Source organism: Panicum hallii, chromosome 4, assembly GCF_002211085.1.
Source record: "Panicum hallii strain FIL2 chromosome 4, PHallii_v3.1, whole genome shotgun sequence".
NCBI classification, from domain to species: Eukaryota; Viridiplantae; Streptophyta; class Magnoliopsida; order Poales; family Poaceae; genus Panicum; species Panicum hallii.
Genome location: NC_038045.1, coordinates 52,130,919 through 52,151,531, shown reverse-complemented (window position 1 = coordinate 52,151,531; position 20,613 = coordinate 52,130,919). Strand labels below are relative to the sequence as shown.

At 47.7% G+C, this 20,613-nt stretch overlaps 2 protein-coding genes and 1 non-coding gene across 3 annotated transcripts; 1 reads left to right on the top strand and 2 right to left on the bottom strand.

Annotated features, from left to right (window-relative positions):
- Positions 1-8,709: 8,709 nt before the first annotated feature.
- On the bottom strand, positions 8,710-13,558 carry LOC112889373 (ruBisCO large subunit-binding protein subunit beta, chloroplastic). Its single transcript, XM_025955963.1, has 14 exons — positions 13,450-13,558; positions 12,370-12,528; positions 12,150-12,275; positions 11,663-11,800; positions 11,242-11,580; positions 10,909-11,143; positions 10,664-10,833; positions 10,495-10,572; positions 10,331-10,402; positions 10,063-10,167; positions 9,886-9,978; positions 9,700-9,792; positions 9,081-9,204; positions 8,710-8,981 (listed from the first exon to the last, which is right to left on the bottom strand). The coding sequence occupies exons 2-14, from the start codon at positions 12,520-12,522 to the stop codon at positions 8,968-8,970; spliced, it is 1,740 nt and encodes a 579-aa protein (XP_025811748.1). The 5' UTR covers positions 12,523-12,528; positions 13,450-13,558; the 3' UTR covers positions 8,710-8,967.
- Positions 13,559-15,357: 1,799 nt separating this feature from the next.
- TRNAD-GUC lies at positions 15,358-15,429 on the bottom strand. Its single transcript has one exon. It is a non-coding gene; the product is annotated as a tRNA-Asp (tRNA).
- A 2,605-nt stretch (positions 15,430-18,034) lies between these two features.
- Positions 18,035-19,770, top strand: LOC112889533 (pentatricopeptide repeat-containing protein At1g08070, chloroplastic-like). The gene has a single exon (XM_025956227.1). It carries the CDS (start codon positions 18,086-18,088, stop codon positions 19,646-19,648), a length of 1,563 nt encoding a protein of 520 aa, XP_025812012.1. The 5' UTR covers positions 18,035-18,085; the 3' UTR covers positions 19,649-19,770.
- Positions 19,771-20,613: the final 843 nt, after the last annotated feature.

Here is a 20,613-nt window from a genome sequence, read left to right as displayed (position 1 = left end):
GTGCTGGCCCAGGAAGAAAGGAACGACAAGCACAACGAACGATGACTTCCTATGTTGATATGGTGTAGAAAAATATAGAAATGTCATAGTGAAGTCATACAAAAGAGAAGGACAAGTCCAATTACTTGCATATTGTAACATTTCAAGATTGTGCATAGATGAAACAGAAGTACGATGCGACTATAGGCACATTTGGTAGCCTGAATGGGGTTGGACTGGCCCGTACTATACCAACAAGTCAATTGAGCTAGACTAATAAGGCGCAACATATTTTTATATGATGTAATTTGATATGATAGACTGAACAATATAGACTATGCACTGGTAGCTTTATCACCACCTTTTCATACAGATTCTCCAATCTAAGTTCTTGCAAATTGGTTAAAAATCAATACCATATGATAATACCAAGAAGCACCCATGAAACACCGAGCTTAAACCATTGTGGACACAATTGTTCGTGCCTTTGATTTAAATAGTGAAACCTGTTCTACTTAAGTGAAGATGATGCTTTGCTAATTGCTTTGGATTAGAAAATAGGAAAATCATATATTCGGATTCAGTGACACACTGTCGGTGTTTCGATCATCGGCTAGTAATTTAGCACCGCGCTTCTCCAAGGCTCGATGGCTAACAACCAAAGGCAAGGATTTAAAATGGTTCGAGAGCATGCCCTACGTCCAGTATGAGTAGTGTTCTTCGTGTTCCTCATGGTCGGATACTAGGTGCTTACAACGGAGCGTTTGCAAGTGGTGTGTGTGGTTTCGTCAGCCTCTGGAAGCCTTATGAAAGAGAAAGCCCAGCTTCGCCTTATATCCTTGGTGGGCTGGGCTACAATGCGTGAGAGAGGGGGTGCCTCATCCTCCGGAGTCGACATCCCGGGAAGGAGGTCGGCTATCCTACACGTGTCCTATCTGGAATCCTCGGTTGAACGTGCCCCGCCGGTTCTTGAAGCCAAGTCATATCCACCCGGTCCGCAGCACCACTTGACTTGTCCTTGATCTTGTTCGCCTCCCCTATGGCAGGAAATGGTGTCATTGTACTTCCGTCACGCCCTTTCGGATGTGCCTGGGGTGGGCCTCTCATCTGGTCGGCAGGGCCGACCTCCTTCGCGATGTTCGGGAGGTCGAGCACCCTATTTCTGTTGCTGCCGGTCCAAGGCGGGGCCGCTGGCTTGACTTGCTCGCCTCGCCCTATGCCTGACAGCTAAGGGTTACCCGGTACGAACTGTTCCGTTGACCAGGCGGAAGGGGGGCGATGTTATGATGGCCTGGCTGACCGGGGGCGCCCCCGCCGATCCTCCGGTCCGTAGGCGGCGCCCCTACCCTGGTTGTCGAGCGGAGGCGCACATGCACGTCTTGTCGAATCTCATGTAGTTAATGCACCTTCGTGCCTTCCCCAAGGGATCTAGTGCTTGGGCGCTCCCGAGGTCGGCGACGTCTCCCCATCCCCGCGTGGCTATGCCGCGGGTCGGAAAGATGCCACGTGTCCCAGCTTCTACTGCTGCCAGGCCGTTGCGCCTTCTCCCATCGATGGGCTTCGCGCTGACTTTGCTTCTATCCTGGTGGGCCGGGCCGCCTAACAGCGGCTGCCTAATCCTTGTTTAGATCCTTGAGGACCTTACTTTGGGGTATCCGTGGTACTTAACCCCATCACACACCCCTTCCGTGGAGGTTCGTCGCCACCTTAGCATAGTGTGCTAATTGGTGTTTCTAAAAATCTTTACTCTGCTAAGATAATTTCTCGAATGTTATTTATATTAAATAATATATATATATATAATTCTTACAAGATAATATAGTAATCATATAAATCTTGTTACTTTTATAAGTGTTTCTAGTTAAAAGATGTTTTTTACAAAAATGATATTTTGTTGTCTACATAATACAATGAAATAGTGTATATATAATGAGCATGGTTATATGGGAGCACTAGTAATTTTTGATACTTTTTCTAGGATAACTATAATGGTATTTATTATTAAATATCTACGGAAGCATACTGACAAACAAATTCTGCTAAAGTTTGGGAGTGACTGAGTGAGCATGATAGCATTGAGATAAACATGTGATATATAATTAGAATGATAAATAATTAGAAAAACATATAAATATCATGTACAACCAATTATAAAATTCTACGTCCGCCACTGGTTTGGCCCCATATTTGGCCGGTCTACAGCCAGAGTTGAAGAAAGATAAGATGTACAGATGAAATTGCTAGTCATTCTGGCAAATTAGTACGCCAGATCAGGCATTCAGGCGGCTAACTCACTTGCAGCTTCTTGACAGCCAAGCAATCCGTGTTCAAATGCTATTAGCAGCAGTGAATGAATAAGACTTTCACCTAATGGCCAGGACGAAGGTTCAAGCCATAATTGCTGGACTGCCGCAGAAAATATCAGACACTTGAAGTAGGAGTGCAATCGCTCGCTTATGCTGTTTGGATGAGCTAAAGAGAGGACCTGACACTTGGAACAGTTGAAGCACAAATCTCAATAGTTAACGTTTCAGCGATCCCATGGAGCATACAACGACACGTCAACAGAAAATAGCACACAAATCATATCGTGAAGCGCACTTGCACAAACTCACAGATAGAGTCATCCAGCAGCTAGCAAACAACAACAGAGTACACAGCCCAGAATGGCCCAAACTACGCCAGCACCGTTCAAACAATTTAGATTTCGCACCGCAAGCAGCCGCGGCGGCTGGGTGAGGAAGCTGTTTGAATACATCGACGGGGGAGGGGATGACGCCGCAAGAAGCCGCGGCCGCGGGGTTCCTTCCACGACAAGGACGATCGCCGACTCCCCCAAAATTTTCAATGAGAAGTGGGGCCCGCGGATCTCGCTGCAGAGCAAGAGCAACGCGCTGAAAGCAGATGCCTCCCTTTGGTTTCTTCTCGCACACACCTCACTTGGCGAAAAGGCCGTTCAAAATTCAAATGCAAATCAACGCAGCGTGTAGGTGTGGATTTCTGCTTGTCTGATTCTGTTGTTTGGATTAATCTTCTGAAAACAACGATCCCGTAATAAAGTTTAGGTGTTGTCTATTTAGCTATAATAAAATCACGTGTTTGAACTTTGAAGCTATCAAAGGATTTGCGTGTAGAAAGCTTGTGTTGCTCAATTTTTAAGAAATGATGTTTGACCAGCATCTGATGCTTGACCACGGATGAGTTTGCTATCTGGACCGCTGGGTTTTTTCCATGACTGCAGAATTACAGGCCTCTTCATATAGGGTCTGAATTGGAAAAAGTGGAACCCTATATATTTTTATAAAATTCAATTATCATAGGCTATAAAACAGCATTTGTATCGCTGAAATCTTGCAATTCCGAAAAAGATGTCTGGACCCACCCGTGTTCCGAGATGAGTTGGTTGCGGCAGAAATGGCACATAGGAAGTTAGCGTGGACAGTTCAGAAAATATCAGTATCAATTACATCGCGCTACCAAGGCGTTAAGATACTTTAGAGGCTCCGATACCGTGGACTACCGATGCAGATTTCGTGGCGAATGTAAAACCTTAAGAACTTTGCCATCTGGACATGGGATCAAGCTATTTTTCTCACAGCCGCAGAATTACAGGCCTCACCCTAGAGAGCCTGAATTGGAAAAGGTGGGCCACTATGGATTTTTATAGAATTCACTTATCATAAGCTACAAAGCAGCATTTGTATCGGTGAACTCTGCAATTTCGACGAAGATGTCTAGACCCGACCCACCCATATTCCGAGACGAGTTGGTTGCGGCAGAAATGGCACATAGGAAGTTAGCGTGGACAGTTCAGAAAATATCAGTATCAATTACATCGCGCAACAAAGGCGTTAAGGTACCTTAGTGGTCTGACTCCGTGAAGTGCCGATGCAGATTTCGTGGCGAATGTAAAGCCTTGAGAAAATTGCCATCTGGATAAGGGATCATGCTAGGTTTTTTTTTCACGGCTGCAGAACTATAGGCCTTACCGTAGAGAGCCTGAATTGGAAAAAGTGGACCCTATGCATTTTTATAAAATTCACTTATCATAAGCCAACAAAGCAGCATTTGTATCTTTTGTGTCGCTGAAATCTTGCAATTTTCATAAAGATGTCTGAATCCATCCGTGTTCCGAGGCGAGTTGGTTGCGGTAGGAATGGCACATAGAAAGTTAGCTTGGACAGTTTAGAAGATGTCAATATCAACTACATCGTGCAACCAAGACCTTAAGGTACCTTGGTGTGCCCCGATACCGTTGACTGCCGATGCAGATTTCGTGACGAATGTAAAACCTTGAGAACTTTGCTCTCTGGATATGGGATCATGCTAGGTTTCTTTTCACGGCTGCAGAATTACAGGGCTCACCCTAGAGAGCGTGAATTTGAAAAAGTGGGCCACTGTGGATTTTTATAGAATTCATTTATCATAGGCCACAAAGCAGCGTTTGTATCGCTAAAATTTTGCAATTCCGACGAAGATGTCTGGATCCACCCGTGTTCCGAGACGAGTTGGTTACAGTAGAAATGGCATATAGGAAGTTAGCATGGACAGTTTAGAAGATGTCATTATAAATTACATCGTGCAATCAAAGCGTTAAGGTACCTTGGTGGCTCGACACCGTGGAATGCCGATGCAGATTTCGTGGCGAATGTAAAACCTTGAGCACTTTGCCATCTGGACATGGGATCATGCTAGGTTTTTTTCACGGCGGCAGAATTACAGACCTCACTCTAGAGAGCCTAAATTGGAAAAAGTGGACCACTGTGGATTTTTATAAAATTCACTTATCATAGGCCACAAAGCAGCATTTGTATCGCTAAAATCTTGCAATTCCGATGAAGATGTCTATATCATTTACATCACGCAACCAAGGCGTTTAGGTACCTTAGTGGCCCCCGACACTGTGGATTGCCAATGCAGATTTCGTGGCGAATGTAAAACTTTGAGAACTTTGCCATCTGGACATGGGACCATGCTAAGTTTTTTTCATGGCTGCAGAATTACAGGCGTCACCCTAGAGAGCCTGAATTGGAAAATGTGGGACACTTTGGATTTTCATAAAATTCACTTATCATCGGTGACAAAGCAGCGTTCGTATCGCTGAAATCTTGCAATACCGATGAAGATGTGTGGACCCACCTGTGTTCTGAGATGAGTTGATTCCGGTAGGAATGGCACATAGGAAGTTAGCATGGACAGTTTAGAATGGCACATAGGAAATTAGCATGGACAGTTTAGCATGGCACATAGGAAGTTAGCATGGACAGTTTAGTATAGATTACATCGCGCAACCAAGGCGTTAAGGTACCTTGGTGGCCACGACACCGTGGACTACCAATGCAGATTTAATGACGAATGTAAAATCTTGAGAACTTTGCCATCTAGATATAGAATCATGCTAGGTTTTTTTTCAATATTTTCCTAGACGGAAAATGGTAGACGAACGGCGAGGGGCCGTTTAGGGTTTAGACGGGTTTAGACGTGTTTAAACGGGAATTAAACGGCCTAAACAGTTTGCTACTGTAGCACAATTTCAGCAAGATTAAAGAGGACTTTACTAACCTTTTGTGAAGTAAACTTGAAGATTTTGATTTTGATATCCTCCCAAGTTGAGATATGTGCCTGAAAAAGAAGGAGCAGCTATTAGAGTATGGTGTAGAACTGTAGAAGTGTAGATAATAGTGCATTACAGGCAGCATATGAACAAGAACAAGATTAAATAGTAGAATACATTAAACATGCTCAATTCAGCTCAAAATCAGCAAATGACATAGCACCGCAAATAAGTGATAAGCACAAACATAGATAGTTCTTACAAACGAAGCACCACAAATAGGTTCTTACAAACAAAGCAATAGTTCATAAGTTCAGTAGGTAGAGATTAATAGATAGTGGTAATATGGAATTATGGATGATGGTCAAAGCCTCTAGCTTAACCCATCATCCGTCATTGTCTTCCTCCCCCTCTAACTCATAACCAGTTGTGATCACAGCATCTTGGTCCGACTCAAAGTCAATATCTTCCTCATTTATTGGCTCTCCATCAGTTTCGGACAAGGGCTCTTCTTCAATCTCTCTTTCTATAGCTAATCTTGCACTCCTACGAAGTTTTCTGACCTCATCAGGACCACACGTCTCAGCAATTAATCTCCATGTGAGACCTGTTACAGGGTCAACATCAGACCCCTCTTCATCTGCACCTTGGGCCATCCATCCTTGAGCAAAGGTTGCTTCGGTTGCTACAAGCGGGTCTGCCCTTTTGTTGTTTTGAGCTTTATTTTTCCTCTTTGCATGAAGATGATTGAATCTAACATAGACAAGTTGTTCAACCCTTTCACATGTAAGCCTATTCCTTTTCTTTGTATGGATCTACAGTATATCAAATTCATTGAGCTGCAATTAGTGTTGCTGAAAAAATATGACACATGCTGAAATGAGCAACTAAATTTTTGTAGACTTACTCCTTCAAAACAGCTCCAATTCCTTTCACAACCCGAGGCACTTGATGTTAAAGAGAGGATTCTAATAGCAAACTTTTGCAGTGTTGGAACTTGTGTTCCATAATTTGCCCACCACTTAGCTGCACAAGAAAAATACTTAAGATTTATACAACAAGGCTAAGCAGCCAACTACCAAATTTGATGCAAATAACTTAAATACCTGGACTGAAATTATAATCCTTGCAGCCCAACTGAGCTACATTTTTACCAAAATGTCCAGCTTTATCTTTGAACTTGTGGAAGTCTTCATTGAGCACTTGATTTTGCTTGTCATAGTCACCATGGTAGAATATTTCAACAGCAGCAAAAAACCCATCTATGACATCCTCATTGTGAAAGATAGAGGGCTTGCTGCAGCTATAATAAGGGTTTAAGCAATATGCAGCCATGTGAATAGGACAGTCCAACCGTTTTTTCATTTTTTTCATCCACAATTTCTATTATGCTCTTGTACAAACCAGTCCCATTCTTATCCAGATTTCCAACAGCTATTCTAATTTCTTCCTTAGCCTTAAGAATTTCACCATAAATCTTTTTTTCATAGCTGCAGAATTACAGACCTCACCCTTGAGAGCCTAAATTGGAAAAAGTGGGCCACTATGGATTTTTGTAAAATTCACTTATCATAGGCCATAAAGCAGCGTTAGTATCGCTGAAATCTTGCAATTTCGACGAAGAAGACTTGACCCACCCGTGTTCCGAGATGAGTTGGTTGCAGAAGCAATGGCACATAGGAAGTTAGCGTGGACAGTTTAGAAAATGTTAGTATAGATTACATCGTGCAACCAAGATATTAAGGTACCTTGGTGGCCCTGACACAGTGGTCTGCCGATGTAGATTTCGTGGCGAATGTAAAACTTTGAGAACTTTGCCATCTGGACATGGGATCATGCTATGATTTTTTTCACGATTGCAGAATTATAGGTCTCACCCTAGAGAGCCTTATTTGGAAAAAGTGAGCCACTGTGGATTTTTATAGAATTCACTTATCATGGGCCACAAAGCAGTATTTGTATCACTAAAATCTTACAATTCCGACAAAGATGTCTGTACCCACCAGTGTTCCGAGATGAGTTGGTTGCGGCAGGAGTGAAACATAGGAAGTTAGCGTAGACAGTTTAAAAGATGTCAGTATAGATTACATTACGCAATCATACCTTGGTGGCCCCGACACCATGGACTGCCGATGCAGATTTCGTGGCGAATGTAAAACCTTGAGAACTTTGCCATCTGAACATGGGATCATGCTAGGTTTTTTTTACAGCTGCAGAATTATAGGCCTCATCCTAGAGAATCTGAATTTGAAAACGTGGGCCACCGTGGATTTTCATGAAATTTACTTATCATAGGCCACAAAGCAGCGTTTGTATCTCTAAAATCTTGCAATTCCGACGAAGATGTCTGGACCCACCTTTGTTCCGAGAGGAGTTGGTTGCGGTACGAATGGCATATAGGAAGTTAGCGAGGATAGTTTAGAAGATGTCAGTATAGATTACATCGCGCAACCAAGACGTTAATGTACCTTGGTGGCACCGATACTGTGGACTACAGATGTAGATTTCATGGCGAATGTAAAACCATGACAACTTTGCCATATGAATATGGGATCATGATAGGGTTTTTTTTACGGCACAAAATTACAGGTCTCTACCTAGAGATCCTGAATTGGAAAAAGTGGGCCACTATGGATTTTCTTAAAATTCAGTTATCAGCTGCCACAAAGCAGCGTTTGTATCGCTGAAATCTTGCAATTCCGATGAAGATGTCTGGATCCACCCATGTTCCGAGATGAGTTGGTTGATGAGTTGGTTGCACCAGAAATGGCACTTAGAAAGTTAGTGTAGACCGTTTAGATGATGTTAGTATAGATTACATCGTGCACCAAGACCTTAAGGTAATTTGATGACTCCGACACCGTGGGATAACTCCGACACCGTGGACTACCGATACATATTTCATAGCGAATGTAAAATTTTGAGAACTTGAACTTGCAAATTTGCGAATGTAAAACCTTGAAGATTTTACCATCTGGACATAGAATTTTGCTAGATTTTAAAAAAATTATCTTGCCATCTGAAAATGGAATCATGCAAGATTTTTGTGAATCTATGTTGCATTGCATTAAGACGGCACCAGCATCTGATGCTTGACCACGGATGAGTTGCTCACATTGGAGTAGAATGCACGGATGAGTTGCTCACATTGGAGTAGAATGCGGGAGGTGCTAGGATGGAAAGAATAAAGCTGGAACCAATTCCACCGATTTCAAAATCTTTCAGCAATCTCTGCTTAACCTAACTGATGATGTTCTGTTCCAGTTACATCGCAAATTTTGGACTACAGTCCCTTCGCTTATTTCACCTTCCGGTGGTACAACAAATTCATTTTATCTCAAAACTACCTCCAACCGACCTCTCCAAGACTCGCCTACCAAAAAATACGGTGATCACCTTCTTCCCAGGGGCACCCGTGGCTTGGCCTTCGCTCATCAGTATCCATAGCCTGGTCGAGGCAAGAGTAGCAGCACATAATCAGCAAAACATGTCTGAGGCGTACACTACAAAGGTTTATCACCATGAGGTGCAGGGTATCGTCATTTACCAGAGTTGTCCATGGGGTTAGCGAGGGGAGCGGCCTCAGGCTCCTTGATCTCGACGACCACGACGTCCGACATGAGGAAGGTCTTAGCCACCGACGCGGCGTGCTCCAAGCAGCACCTCACCACCTACACAGTTCATCATGGTTTTGAGATGTTCTGCTCAGGGGGGGAAAGAAGGTTGGGAAAAGATATGCAATAATCATAGTGTTAACCACGTGCAAGAACTGCAATGTTCATTCCTACAGGCTATTGCAGTTGCTTTAGCTTTGGCAGTTCCCAAAGATCTTTCTATATCTATTTGACGTTCAACTAAAGAACTGAGCTACACACAAGATAAATTAGGTTGGCTTACCCATTTCACCTAAATCTAGCTCCGCATCAGAAAGTAACGAACTCAACATAACTCAATGGTAGGGTACAAGCTTTGAATGTCTGAAGTTGCAGGAACAACTATCCAGTACTCAAGCAAAAAGATAGTGAAGCAACAGGGCCAGCTCCGCATCAGAAAGTAACGAACTCAACATAACTCAATGGTAGGGTACAAGCTTTGAATGTCTGAAGTTGCAGGAACAACTATCCAGTACTCAAGCAAAAGGATAGTGAAGCAACAGGGCCACAAACCTTGGTGGGGTCAATGATACCAGCAGCCATCAAGTCCTCGTACTGTCCGGTAGCAGCATTGTAACCATACTTGAAGTTATCGTTAGAAAGAACCTGGTGCAAAAAGCATTTCCATGTGCTTCAGAATTTTAGATCCAAGCCCTGAAATGCGGAACATACATGAGCTTTTGAGTAAACAACCCATACCTTCTCAGTGACAACGCTGCCATTAACACCGGCATTTTTAGCAATCAATTTGAGTGGGTAGCTCAGAGCCCTCCTCACTATTTCAGCTCCAACCTACAAATGTTGACAGTATAAGACTTTTGTGTACTGTAGCCTCCTCTTTGAAATGAATGAATTCATTACTGATTTCATTCTCACCTTCTGCTCATCATTCTCCAGTGTGTCCTTGATGGCATCAACTTTAGCAGCAAGCCGCAAGAGAGTGCACCCACCACCAACAACAATACCTTCCTCAACAGCAGCCTGTGGAGACAAAGAAACCATTTTAGTGATATAAGTGACCAGAAGAAAAATCAGCAGAAAATATAGAATGCTTCAGGAAGCACTATAATGCAGAATTCTCGTTCCTTGTGAAGCAAATAAGAATCTGGCAGCACAAAATGGTTGATTACTCTGACAGACTTACCTTAGTTGCGTTTAGGGCATCCTCAACTCTCAACTTCTTCTCTTTTAGTTCAGTTTCTGTTTGTGCTCCCACCTGTCGAGCAACATAAAACATGAATTACAGTTACCTACCATCCTTGCAACATTGAATCGATGAAATTCATGATCCATGTACTTTTACTATACCTGAATGACAGCAACACCACCAGCAAGCTTTGCTATCCTCTCATTGAGTTTTTCCTTTTCATATTCTTGATCTGCTGCCTGAAAATTAGGTCAATAAAAACATTGTTTCAGACTTTCACATGAACAGTGATAGTAAGTCATGTCAACAAGATGCAGGAAAAGGTCAGACCTCAATCAGATTTTTAATTTGTGCAACCCTCTTAGTAACTTCTTCCTGTGTGCTGCCGTCACCGACTATTGTTGTTGCCTCTTTGGTAAGGACAACCTTTGCAGCTGTTCCAAGGACTGATTTATCCGCCTTGTCAAGTGAGAGGCCAACTTCATCTCTGATTACAGTTCCTGCAGAAATGAAGAATGCTTATAAATAAGAAGCATACATGAGCAGAAGAATGCTCAGAAGGAAGTTCAGCTGACCTCCAGTAAGGATGGCAATATCATCCAAGTACTGGGTCTTGCGCTCTCCAAAACCAGGGGCTTTGATAGCAGCAATCTTCAATGATCCTCTAAGCTTGTTGACAACAAGGGTAGCAAGAGCCTCCTGCTCGATATCCTCAGCAATTATCAGGATTGGGTATCCACCTCTGATGGCTTCCTCCAAAACATTGATAAGATCCCTTGCGTTGGTGATCTTTTTGTCCACCAAAAGCAGCTGAATAATGTAGATAAAAATATAGTAACATCAATAATCTGAAACAGTCATACAATTAACAGCAAAAAATCAAAATGATAGCTTAGATTCCATGCTACCTTGCAGTTCTCATACTCAGCAGTCATCTTCTCACTGTCAGTTACGAAGTAAGGAGAGATGTAACCACGCTCAAATTGCATTCCCTCCACAACATATAGAAAGTTCTCAGAACTCCTCCCCTCTTCAAGGGTAACCACACCCTTCCGACCAACCTTGTTCATGGCCTCTGCTATCATGTTTCCAATTTCATAGTTGTTGCCAGCACTAACTGCGGCAACATCAGCAAGCTCACTATCTTCAACCTCTTTTGAAAGCTTTCGTAGTTCCTCAACTAGTGCTTTCGCTGTTTTCTCAATACCACGGGTAATCTGAACAGGATTAGCACCAGCTGCCACAACCTGTACAAGAGAGTGTTTAGCTTACAAAATAGTATTTCATCATTTAATTGTACAGGTAGCAAAAATTCCAGCTATGGCATACCTTAACACCCTCAGCTATCAGCCCCTGAGCAAGGACCACAGAAGTAGTTGTCCCATCTCCAGCTAGATCATTGGTCTTAGCTGCAGCTTGCCTGACCAATTTAGCTCCAATGTTTTCAACCGGATCCTCCAGCTCAACCTGCAGTATAACAAATATTACTATAAAACTCTGCGTGGACTTCAAATTTATGCCACAGATTGCATGACAATCTAGAAGCCTTCAGAACAGACTCGTTCATTACCGAAATTCAACAATTTGCGATATTCTTTATGATAAAAAAAACAAAGGGTGCATTATCAATGAGGTACAGACAACAGCTAACAAGTTTATGCTTGTGTTCATCTTGTAAAGTTCACATATTAAAATTGTGGTGCGAGAACGAAAAAATGTATATGCAGGGGTAGATAATTCACCAGCTAGCAAGCAAATTCTACGTAAGATGCTGATCACTGTAATCCTTTGAAATGAGATAACATTTGCACTGTACCTCTCTTGCAACTGTAACACCATCGTTAACAATCTTAGGAGACCCATACTTGCTCTCCAAAACCACATTCCTTCCCTTTGGTCCTAGTGTAACTCCAACTAGGTCTGCAAGCTTGTTAACTCCAGTCTGAAATGTAGAAGAAAAAACTAATTAATGTCTGGTTAAGACACAACAAAACATCGTCATTAAAGAAATAGAATGACAGAACGGTGAAGCTCACCTGGAGCTTCTTAATAGCTGAGCCATCCTTGTTGAAGTACAGCTCCTTAGCTGCTTTTACTCTGAAGTTAGCCCTCCTCTGAAGGCGCACGTTCTTACCGGTTGGAGCAGCCATAAGGCCAACCGTAGAAGTGGCACCAAATGTTGAAGCCATATCTGCCTGTGCAGCAGGAATTACATTAGCATGACAAAACAATTGAAGCAGACCATAATCTACAATCTTAACAGCTCTCAAGCAGAAACTAACAAAAGGATATTTTGATTGGATAATGGAAAACATCACCCTTTACTACATGCATTGAGGCACCGATACCAAAGGGTAATCAAAACCAATTTGCTTGGCCTTCAAAATTCAGGTGACATTCAACCATTCCGGCAATTCTGGCAACTTCTAAGAAATTAATGGTCACCTAGGTACATAGCATATCTGACATTTTCCACTACCCAAGTGGCAATTGCACAAAGCATGTGCATCCATCTTGCTTTGGTAGTCGATCAAGGATATCATAAACCCAACAAAGGCCATCGCAATGGAAAGCAAAAGCATACCACCTACAGATAGCAAGTCCCAACCTTTTGCCATGCAGTGACAGATAAGTGAAATAGGTAAATCCCAAACCACCCTATAACAGTCAATTCATTTACTGCTGAGGCTACAATGCTTAGAAAAAAGCAACTGTGCATGCCACAGCCATGAAACAAGAGACCTTTAAGTACCCTGCCTCAGAGTTTAGACTAATGTGGCAATTCTACTGAGCTAACTACACCTCAAGCACAAAACCCTTCGAGATTCATGAGGCCAACCACCCACAGCATTCGGGCGAAATTAGCTCTATATGACAAAATAAATCCACAAAACGTCCCAAACCCACGCGCCATCAACCTACGCGGACGAACTGGAGACATCTCGCATCCAACCCACCAACGAATTGGAGCGAAACGCAGTACAGGGAACCCCACCCTAATCCTGAAACCACGGGTCGTATTCCTAAGCTACAACTCGCCACCGAACTGAGGAGAGCGCGGGGGACCTCGAATTCAGAGCGGAACAGGAGGGCAGGAGCTCCGATTAGAGATTCACCTCGCGGATTGGAGTCGGAGGGTGGCGGAGGCGGAGAGGATAAGGCTGGCGGCCTCGGGAGGGTTGGGTTGGGTCGCTGCGCTGGGCTGCGTGTGAGGAGGGGTTTGGGGCCGGGGCACAGGGGAAGGGATGAGGTATTAAATACACGCCAGGGTTTAGCAGGGGCTACCCGTTCACGCATACACCCCTGTGATTTATGGATATTTGTTAAAGCACCACGTAAATTTTTTTAGTTCACTGAAAACGTTTATGGAAGACATCAACAAGAGTGATGGGGTCATAAGCTATATCACAGTAATTCATCATGGTGTTTGCCTAAGGTAACAAAAGATTATGTTCCAACTAACTAGATCTTGCGAGCCACACATTTTGGAAAAAATATGATGAAATGCCCCTGTACTTGTCTGAGTCTCACGAAAATTTTGATCATCCAACTTTAAGTTTTAAAAACAAAATATGATGAAATGACCCTAGACTTATCCAACACTTATGAAAATTTTGATCGTCGAACTTTTAAGTAAGGTCGTCCAAGTATCATAACAAATATGATCATTTTACCCTTAATGCATAAATTAGATCCACATCTACATTATCTTTTCAGTATGTAATGAAGTATATGAGGAAAAAAAGAACAATAATTCTTTGGCCCGGGATGAAAAGTAACTTTATCATAACGAAATGTAAAACACTAGGTATCCCCACAACTATTAGAAACTAATATTACTCATCTTAGTAGTGACAATCATTTCATCTTAGTAGTGACAAAGTACATCATGACGAACTTCTAAGTAGCAGTTATTTTGCTATAACCACCATAGAAAGCTGAACGTAAAACACGGGCCATGGGATGTGATTGCAATCGAAAAGAAAGAAAAAGTCAAGGTGATGAGTTAATAATATCCAAATAGAAAAAGGCCAAGGTGATGAGTTAATAATATCCAAATAGACACTTAATGCAAAATCAGATAATTCCAGGGTGCGGACTGCGAAACTGTTGGCTGGGTGGGCAGGATCGGCCGCATCCTGACTGAGCGCACCCTCGACCGTTGTGGAAGTGTCTAGAAGCAACAACCAAGCGAGCACGGTGCGCGTTTTTTTTTTTTTGTCGTCGTGGGCGCTGGATGGGCCTTCTTGTCATCGTGTGCGCAAAAATCCCACCCTGGGCTTGATTACGGGCCTGCTGGGCGGCGTGTGCATTGGCCGGCCCAATAACTACAGGCAGGGAAAAAAATAAAAAAACTTACGCCGCCGCCGCCGCCAGCCGCCACCAACTCAGAAATCAGACATGGAGGCGTGTGCCGGATCAAACAAGGCGGAGAAGAATCCCAAGCTCGAGGAGGAGAAGGCGCACGCCGGATCGAAGCGGAAGGTGAAGAAGAATGCCGACGCCGGATCGAAGCAGGAGGTGAAGAAGAAGAAGGCGCAGCCGGATCCCGCGCCCCGCGGCTTTCAGCTACCTGTCTGGCTGGCGGCGAGCCCCAGAGGCGGGGGCCGGGAAGAGGAAGAGGATGGTGGTACGGCTGGGACAGGATACATCGACGTCATCGCGGAAAAACCCCTCCCCACGGCCTTCCAACTCCTGCCTAGCTTGAATCCGCGGTTCATCGAGATGCAGGAAATATTCATCGCGAAACAACGCGCTGAGCGACAGCATCCTCAGGCGGTACCGTGAGAACGGGTACGCTTGTGTGGAGATCGAGGTCACCGACGACGAGGTGCGCAGGTTGAGCTAGCAGCAGGGATGCTTGATTCGGAGGACTCGTATCGTTGCTTAAACATCTTACTAGATAGAAAGCTCGTATGCTGCTTTTCTCGTGTGACCACTGCTGTTATCTTGTTTTCATCTTAGAAGAAGGAAAAATAATCTATGCGCTGGATGGATGGTTGGGGAAAAAAAAAGAAAAACTCCGCCGTTGCCGGGGATCGAACCCGGGTCGCCCGCGTGACAGGCGGGAATACTCACCACTATACTACAACGACTTGCTTGTTTACCTTTCTCTACTCGAATATTGAAACGTAGCTGCAGCTCTACGTACTAGACTTTGATACGCATAGGACGAGAAGAAAACGAAAGCACCTGTGCTGTGACGAGGCGGCGGACGGCGCTCCTCTTCCGGCAGGCCGTGACGAGCTGCCGGGTTGTCACTCGCCATGCCCGCCGTCCGCTGAAGCTGCGAGAGGATGGCGTTGAACCTGAGCACGCGCCGGCTGATCTCGTGGTACTCCTCGTGCAGCCGGGCGGTGTCCGCCGCCTACTTGATGGCAAGGCCGAGCTTGGCGATGCTCTGCATGCTGCCCACCTGGCCACCAGATCGGCCATCTCTCGCTCCTGGCAACTGATCTACGAGAACTTGGAATGCAACCAAGCAACTGAACTCCTGAGCAAAACAAGAACGTCGGCTGGATGAGGAGCAAGTCTGAAAAGAGGTGTGAAGTAGATGGTTGCGGCTTCGATTCCATGTTCCCTCTCACATTCCTGCCAGACGGCAGCTTTTCATGTGCACAAGGGAGGATTTCAAAGCTCGCTCGGTGATGTAGAGAAGACAGAGAATTTTGGCGAACCTGGATGGACACCTTCTGTGGCCGGCCCGGCCATGGCGACCAGCCGACCAGACTACCAGAGCTCCCGCCGCCGGCGGAAGAACCAGTTCCGCCCGAGGTTCAGCGGCTGTGACATCTCCACAAGCACGTGTCGGTCTGCCGCCGGCGTGAACCTTGGCCCGCCCGCCACCAAGTGAGCAGGCGAGCAGGACTCTTCTTCCCCTGCGCCTCAGGCCGTTGGAGCAGTCAGCTCTTGGCGAGGAAGACGTCTCCTGCGACGATGCGCGTAATCGGATCCGGGGGCGAACGGTATCTAGCCGCCGCCACGCTCCTGTGCCCGGTGTGTGGTGTGGCGGCTGGAGGTGGCATGACCGGGTGCTGGGCGCGACGGCCGGCATGGCAAGCGTGGCGCGCGCACAAAGCTCTCCCAAGACGTCAGCTCAGCTCCTCTTCGTCACTACATCCCATGTCCCACCGGAGAAACGCGGCTCTACTCGCAGCCATCAGCCGTCTGTCTGAAGTCTTAACAACGCTGGCCCATGTTTCATCCTCTCGCAGTCCTCGCCGCGCGCCGGCCTCGCGCGCGTGCGCAGCCACCAAGGGGCCACGCGTGTCCGCCGCCCCTGTTGAAGACGGCAAGACGCATGGCGCAAGGAACATTGCGTTGACTCCCGTCCCTCGAAGGGTCGCACGGCGAGAGCGATAATGGCGGGACGGGACGTCCCAGGCAGCAACGAAATCCGTGCCGTGTCGACGGGCAGCACGGCGACGGCGGCGCTGACGATGGCGGCTGGAGTGTCAAGTCGGCGGTCTCCAGCATCCGTAACCCCTTGTCGACGTTGGCGACAGGCATCCGTGCCGGGGATTCATGGATGCTCCATCCAGACGTCCGTGCCTTGTTGCCGTGCATCTCTTGGTACGTCGCGTCGCTACCCCTTCCGGCGTGAGGCACTGCTCGCCGGAGGCCTGTGGTCTCGCCGAGGGTCGCGTCATGTGTGGAAAGTTGATGCGTCTTGAATTGGTGAAGCTCAGTGATCTTCTTGAATCCGAGTTGAAAAAAATCATGTTTATAGAGACCGCGCTGGATTTGTTCATTAACATTTCCTTGAATGTTTTTATTGAGCATTTAGTTTGAAAATACTCCTTCTGTTCCAAATTATAGGTCGTTTTGGCATTTTTAGATATATATAACGTGTACTATAAATTGAGATATACACAATATATATATAAGCTAGCAAAAACTATGTATGTAGATCTATCAAAACGACTTATAATTTGGAATTGAGGGAATAAAATAGTTTGGTTTTCCTTAAAAATTAGCTTTAAAATATTGTGATTTGCTACATTTCCTACTTAGTATGTAATTAATGGGGAAAGTATTGTATCGGCGGCCGTGCTAACTTGATATTTTCTTTTTCATAGCAAATATGGCCGTGCATTGCTACGTGAAGTTATATAAATATATTGATTAGCATATAAAAATATAATATATTTTATAATAACATAGTTCGTGTTAAGCGAGAAGTTCGGTCTTTTTCTATTTTACTCGCCAAGCGCTAATTCTAAATTGTCTCGAACCCTTAACTCAACATACAATCATCTGGATTCCGATTAGAACTCCGATTTAACGGATCAAGAAATGATTGCTTAACACCACTACTTACACACCAATAAAAGGAAAGAAACAGAATGATGTGCCACCACATCCAAAATTCCGAAATTTTGCTTATCGAGACCTGGCTAGGCACAGATTCCTGGTCCTTGTTCATGCATCCAACAATTGGTTGTCCTTTGCCTGCAACGGAGTCATAGATGTTGGATTTCCATGGTGTTCGTGCTTCACTTCCTCGCAAGATGCATCTGTAGGAAAGAGAATTCCTCGATTTCGTTGAGTCTGTTAGTCTTAACAGTTCTTGATTTGCTCAGAGGCTCCCAGCTTCGATCCAACATTTGAAATGCCTGCACTTCCATTCGTCCATCCCCGAACGCTCATCTGGCCCCACACGTCAGCCTCTCGGTGCTTATCCAAAACTCCAAGCAGAGGCCACGGCGCACGGCACCACAGTGCAAGTGTGCAGCCCACTCACCTGCGGCCATGGTGGCCTATCCATTCCAGCAGACGCCACTATATCTCCCGCACAGCAGCAAGCCAGCAACTCCAATTCACCACCGTCTCGGGCATGGAGATCCGAGGGCTGACGCTGCGTCGGTGTCGCTCCGGCAAGGCGCCCCGACGGACGCCCGCGGCCTCCGGGCGCTCATCAAGGCGCTGTCCGTGTCCTCCGCCGCCGCCGCGGCCAACGAGGCCGCAGCGGCGGTGCACGCCCACGCCGCCAAGCTGGGGCTGGACCGCGAGCGCACCGTCCGCAACGGCCTCATCGCGCTCTACCTCGCGCGCGGCGACCGCGCCGCCGCGGGGGCCCTGTTCCAAGGGTTCCCGGACGGCCGGGACGTGGTTTCCTGGACGGCCATGGTGACCGGCCACGCGCGGCTGGGGTTCGCCGACGAGGCCGTGGCGCTGTTCCTGGAGATGGCGGGCGGCGGCTGCGGCGTGGCCGTGGACGCGGTGGCCACCGCCGCGGGGTTCGCGGCCTGCGCGGAGGTCAGGAACCTCGCGCTCGCCAGGGAGGCGCACCGGCGCGTCGCGGCCGCGGAGGTCACGCTCGACGTCGTCGCGTGGAACGCGCTGGTGGACATGTACTCCAAGTGCGGCGACGTGGCGGCGGCGCACCGGTGGTTCAGGGCGATGCCGGCGAGCAAGACCGTCGTGTCATGGAACACGATGATCTCGGCGTTCGCCCGCGCCGGCGAGCACGGCGAGGCGCTGGCCCTGTTCCGGGAGATGCAGCGCGCAGGGGTGCGCCCGGACGACGCGACGCTCGTCGCCGTCCTCGGCGCGTGCGCCCAGCTCGGCGCGCTCGACACCGGGCGGTGGGTGCACGCGTACATGTACAGGCAGCTGGGGCGCCGCGAGGCCGACGGCGTCGTCGGCAACGCCCTGCTCGACATGTACGCCAAGTGCGGCGCGGTCGACCAAGCCGTGGCGGTGTTCGACGGCATGGCGCGGCGCGACGTGTACACGTACGCGTCCATGATCCTGGGGCTCGCGACGCACGGCCGCGCCGAGGAGGCCCTGGCGCTGTTCGCGGCCATGCGGCGAGCCGGTGTGCGCCCGAACGCCGTGGCGCTCCTCGGCGTGCTCTCCGCGTGCTGCCACGCCGGCCGCGTCGAGGACGGCCTCCGGCACCTGGACGACATGGCGCGGTCCTACGGCGTGGCGCCCGGCATCGAGCACTACGGCTGCGCCGTCGACATGCTCGGCCGCGCGGGGAGGCTGGACGACGCGGAGGCGCTCGTGGCGGCGATGCCCGTGCCGCCCGACGCGCTCGTCCGGGGCTCCCTCCTAGCGGCCTGCCGGGCGCGCGGCGACGTCGAGCGAGCCGAGCGGGTGATGCGGCGCATGAACGACGACGGCGACTCCGGGGACCACGTGCTCATGTCGAATATGTACGCCTCCAGGGGACGACACGGCCGAGCGGTGCGGGTGAGGAAGAAGATGAGGAGGAGCAATCTGACCAAGGAACCCGGGTGCAGCGTCATCGAGATCGACGGCGTCGTGCACGAGTTCCAGGCGGTTCCGGCCAACTCCATCACGTGATGCATGCGAAATAAATCAAGTTCACATTGCTCTTGCTAACATACTAGATCGAAATACCACACAAACTGAAATGTTATGATGGAGAACTTTAATATTGAGCAAATAAAGAACCTCGGTTGCAATGTCTAAGAGCTCCGCACTAGTAACTTATAGAACCTTCTACATCGGGAGTCATGGACTTTATTCTGTCACAAAGGAGTTTATCAATCTGCACTAGTAACTTCTAAATGTTAGTTTGATCTCCCAGAGACCCTCGGAGGCCCGATGGGCCTCCGCTCACCCGTGCCCTGATCGGGGGCGCTCCAGCTCCTTTTTAGCTGGTGGACCTCGTCGCGCTGCGCTATAGAAGAAGGTGGGGGCCAGCGGCACACGTGACGAGGTTCGCCGCCGTCGCCACCCCACCGACACCGTAAACCCTAGCCGATCTAAGGAGGCGCAGCAGCGGCGGGAAGACCCACCTACGGCCGTCCTCAACACCATCGCCTCAACCCCGTGCACACGGTCGCGACCCCAGGCTCGGCTACCGCAAGCGTCAGTCCACCGTCGACGTGCTCGGGACGCCGGCGCGTTGACCCGACCCTAGATTAGAACAACATAAACCCTAACCCTAGCCAAAAAGAGAAAATGGGACGACGGTAAAAGGGGGACTTACCTCTTGCGCCGTCCACCGTCGACGTGCTCGGGATGCCGGCGCGTCGACCCGACCTCGCAAGGCCGTGGGCCAAGCGCGGACAGAGGCCGTGCGAGCCGCCACCGCGCCGCTCGTCGCGCGCCGGATCTGGGCACCACGGTGATGCCGCTCGACGGCAGCACGCTCACCTTGCGGTGGATGCGCGCGCCGGCGAGGGGGCTCGCCGTGGCGTCGCTCTACCGCCGGCTTCCACCGCTCTCTCGCTCGCTCGGAGTGGAGAAAAAGAAGGCGTCGGGGAGAGAAAGGAGAATGAGCTAGGGTTACTCGTGGGGGG

Excerpts from the sequence above, each read along its gene's own strand:
- LOC112889373 (XM_025955963.1), bottom strand. The coding sequence starts at position 12,522 with ATGGCTTCAACATTTGGTGCCACTTCTACGGTTGGCCTTATGGCTGCT. Across the intron at positions 10,168-10,330 it reads ATGCCCTAAACGCAACTAAG|GCTGCTGTTGAGGAAGGTAT; the intron begins GTAAGTCTGTCA and ends TTGTCTCCACAG. Across the intron at positions 9,793-9,885 it reads GCAGCGTTGTCACTGAGAAG|GTTCTTTCTAACGATAACTT; the intron begins GTATGGGTTGTT and ends TTTTTGCACCAG.
- LOC112889533 (XM_025956227.1), top strand. The coding sequence starts at position 18,086 with ATGGTGGCCTATCCATTCCAGCAGACGCCACTATATCTCCCGCACAGC.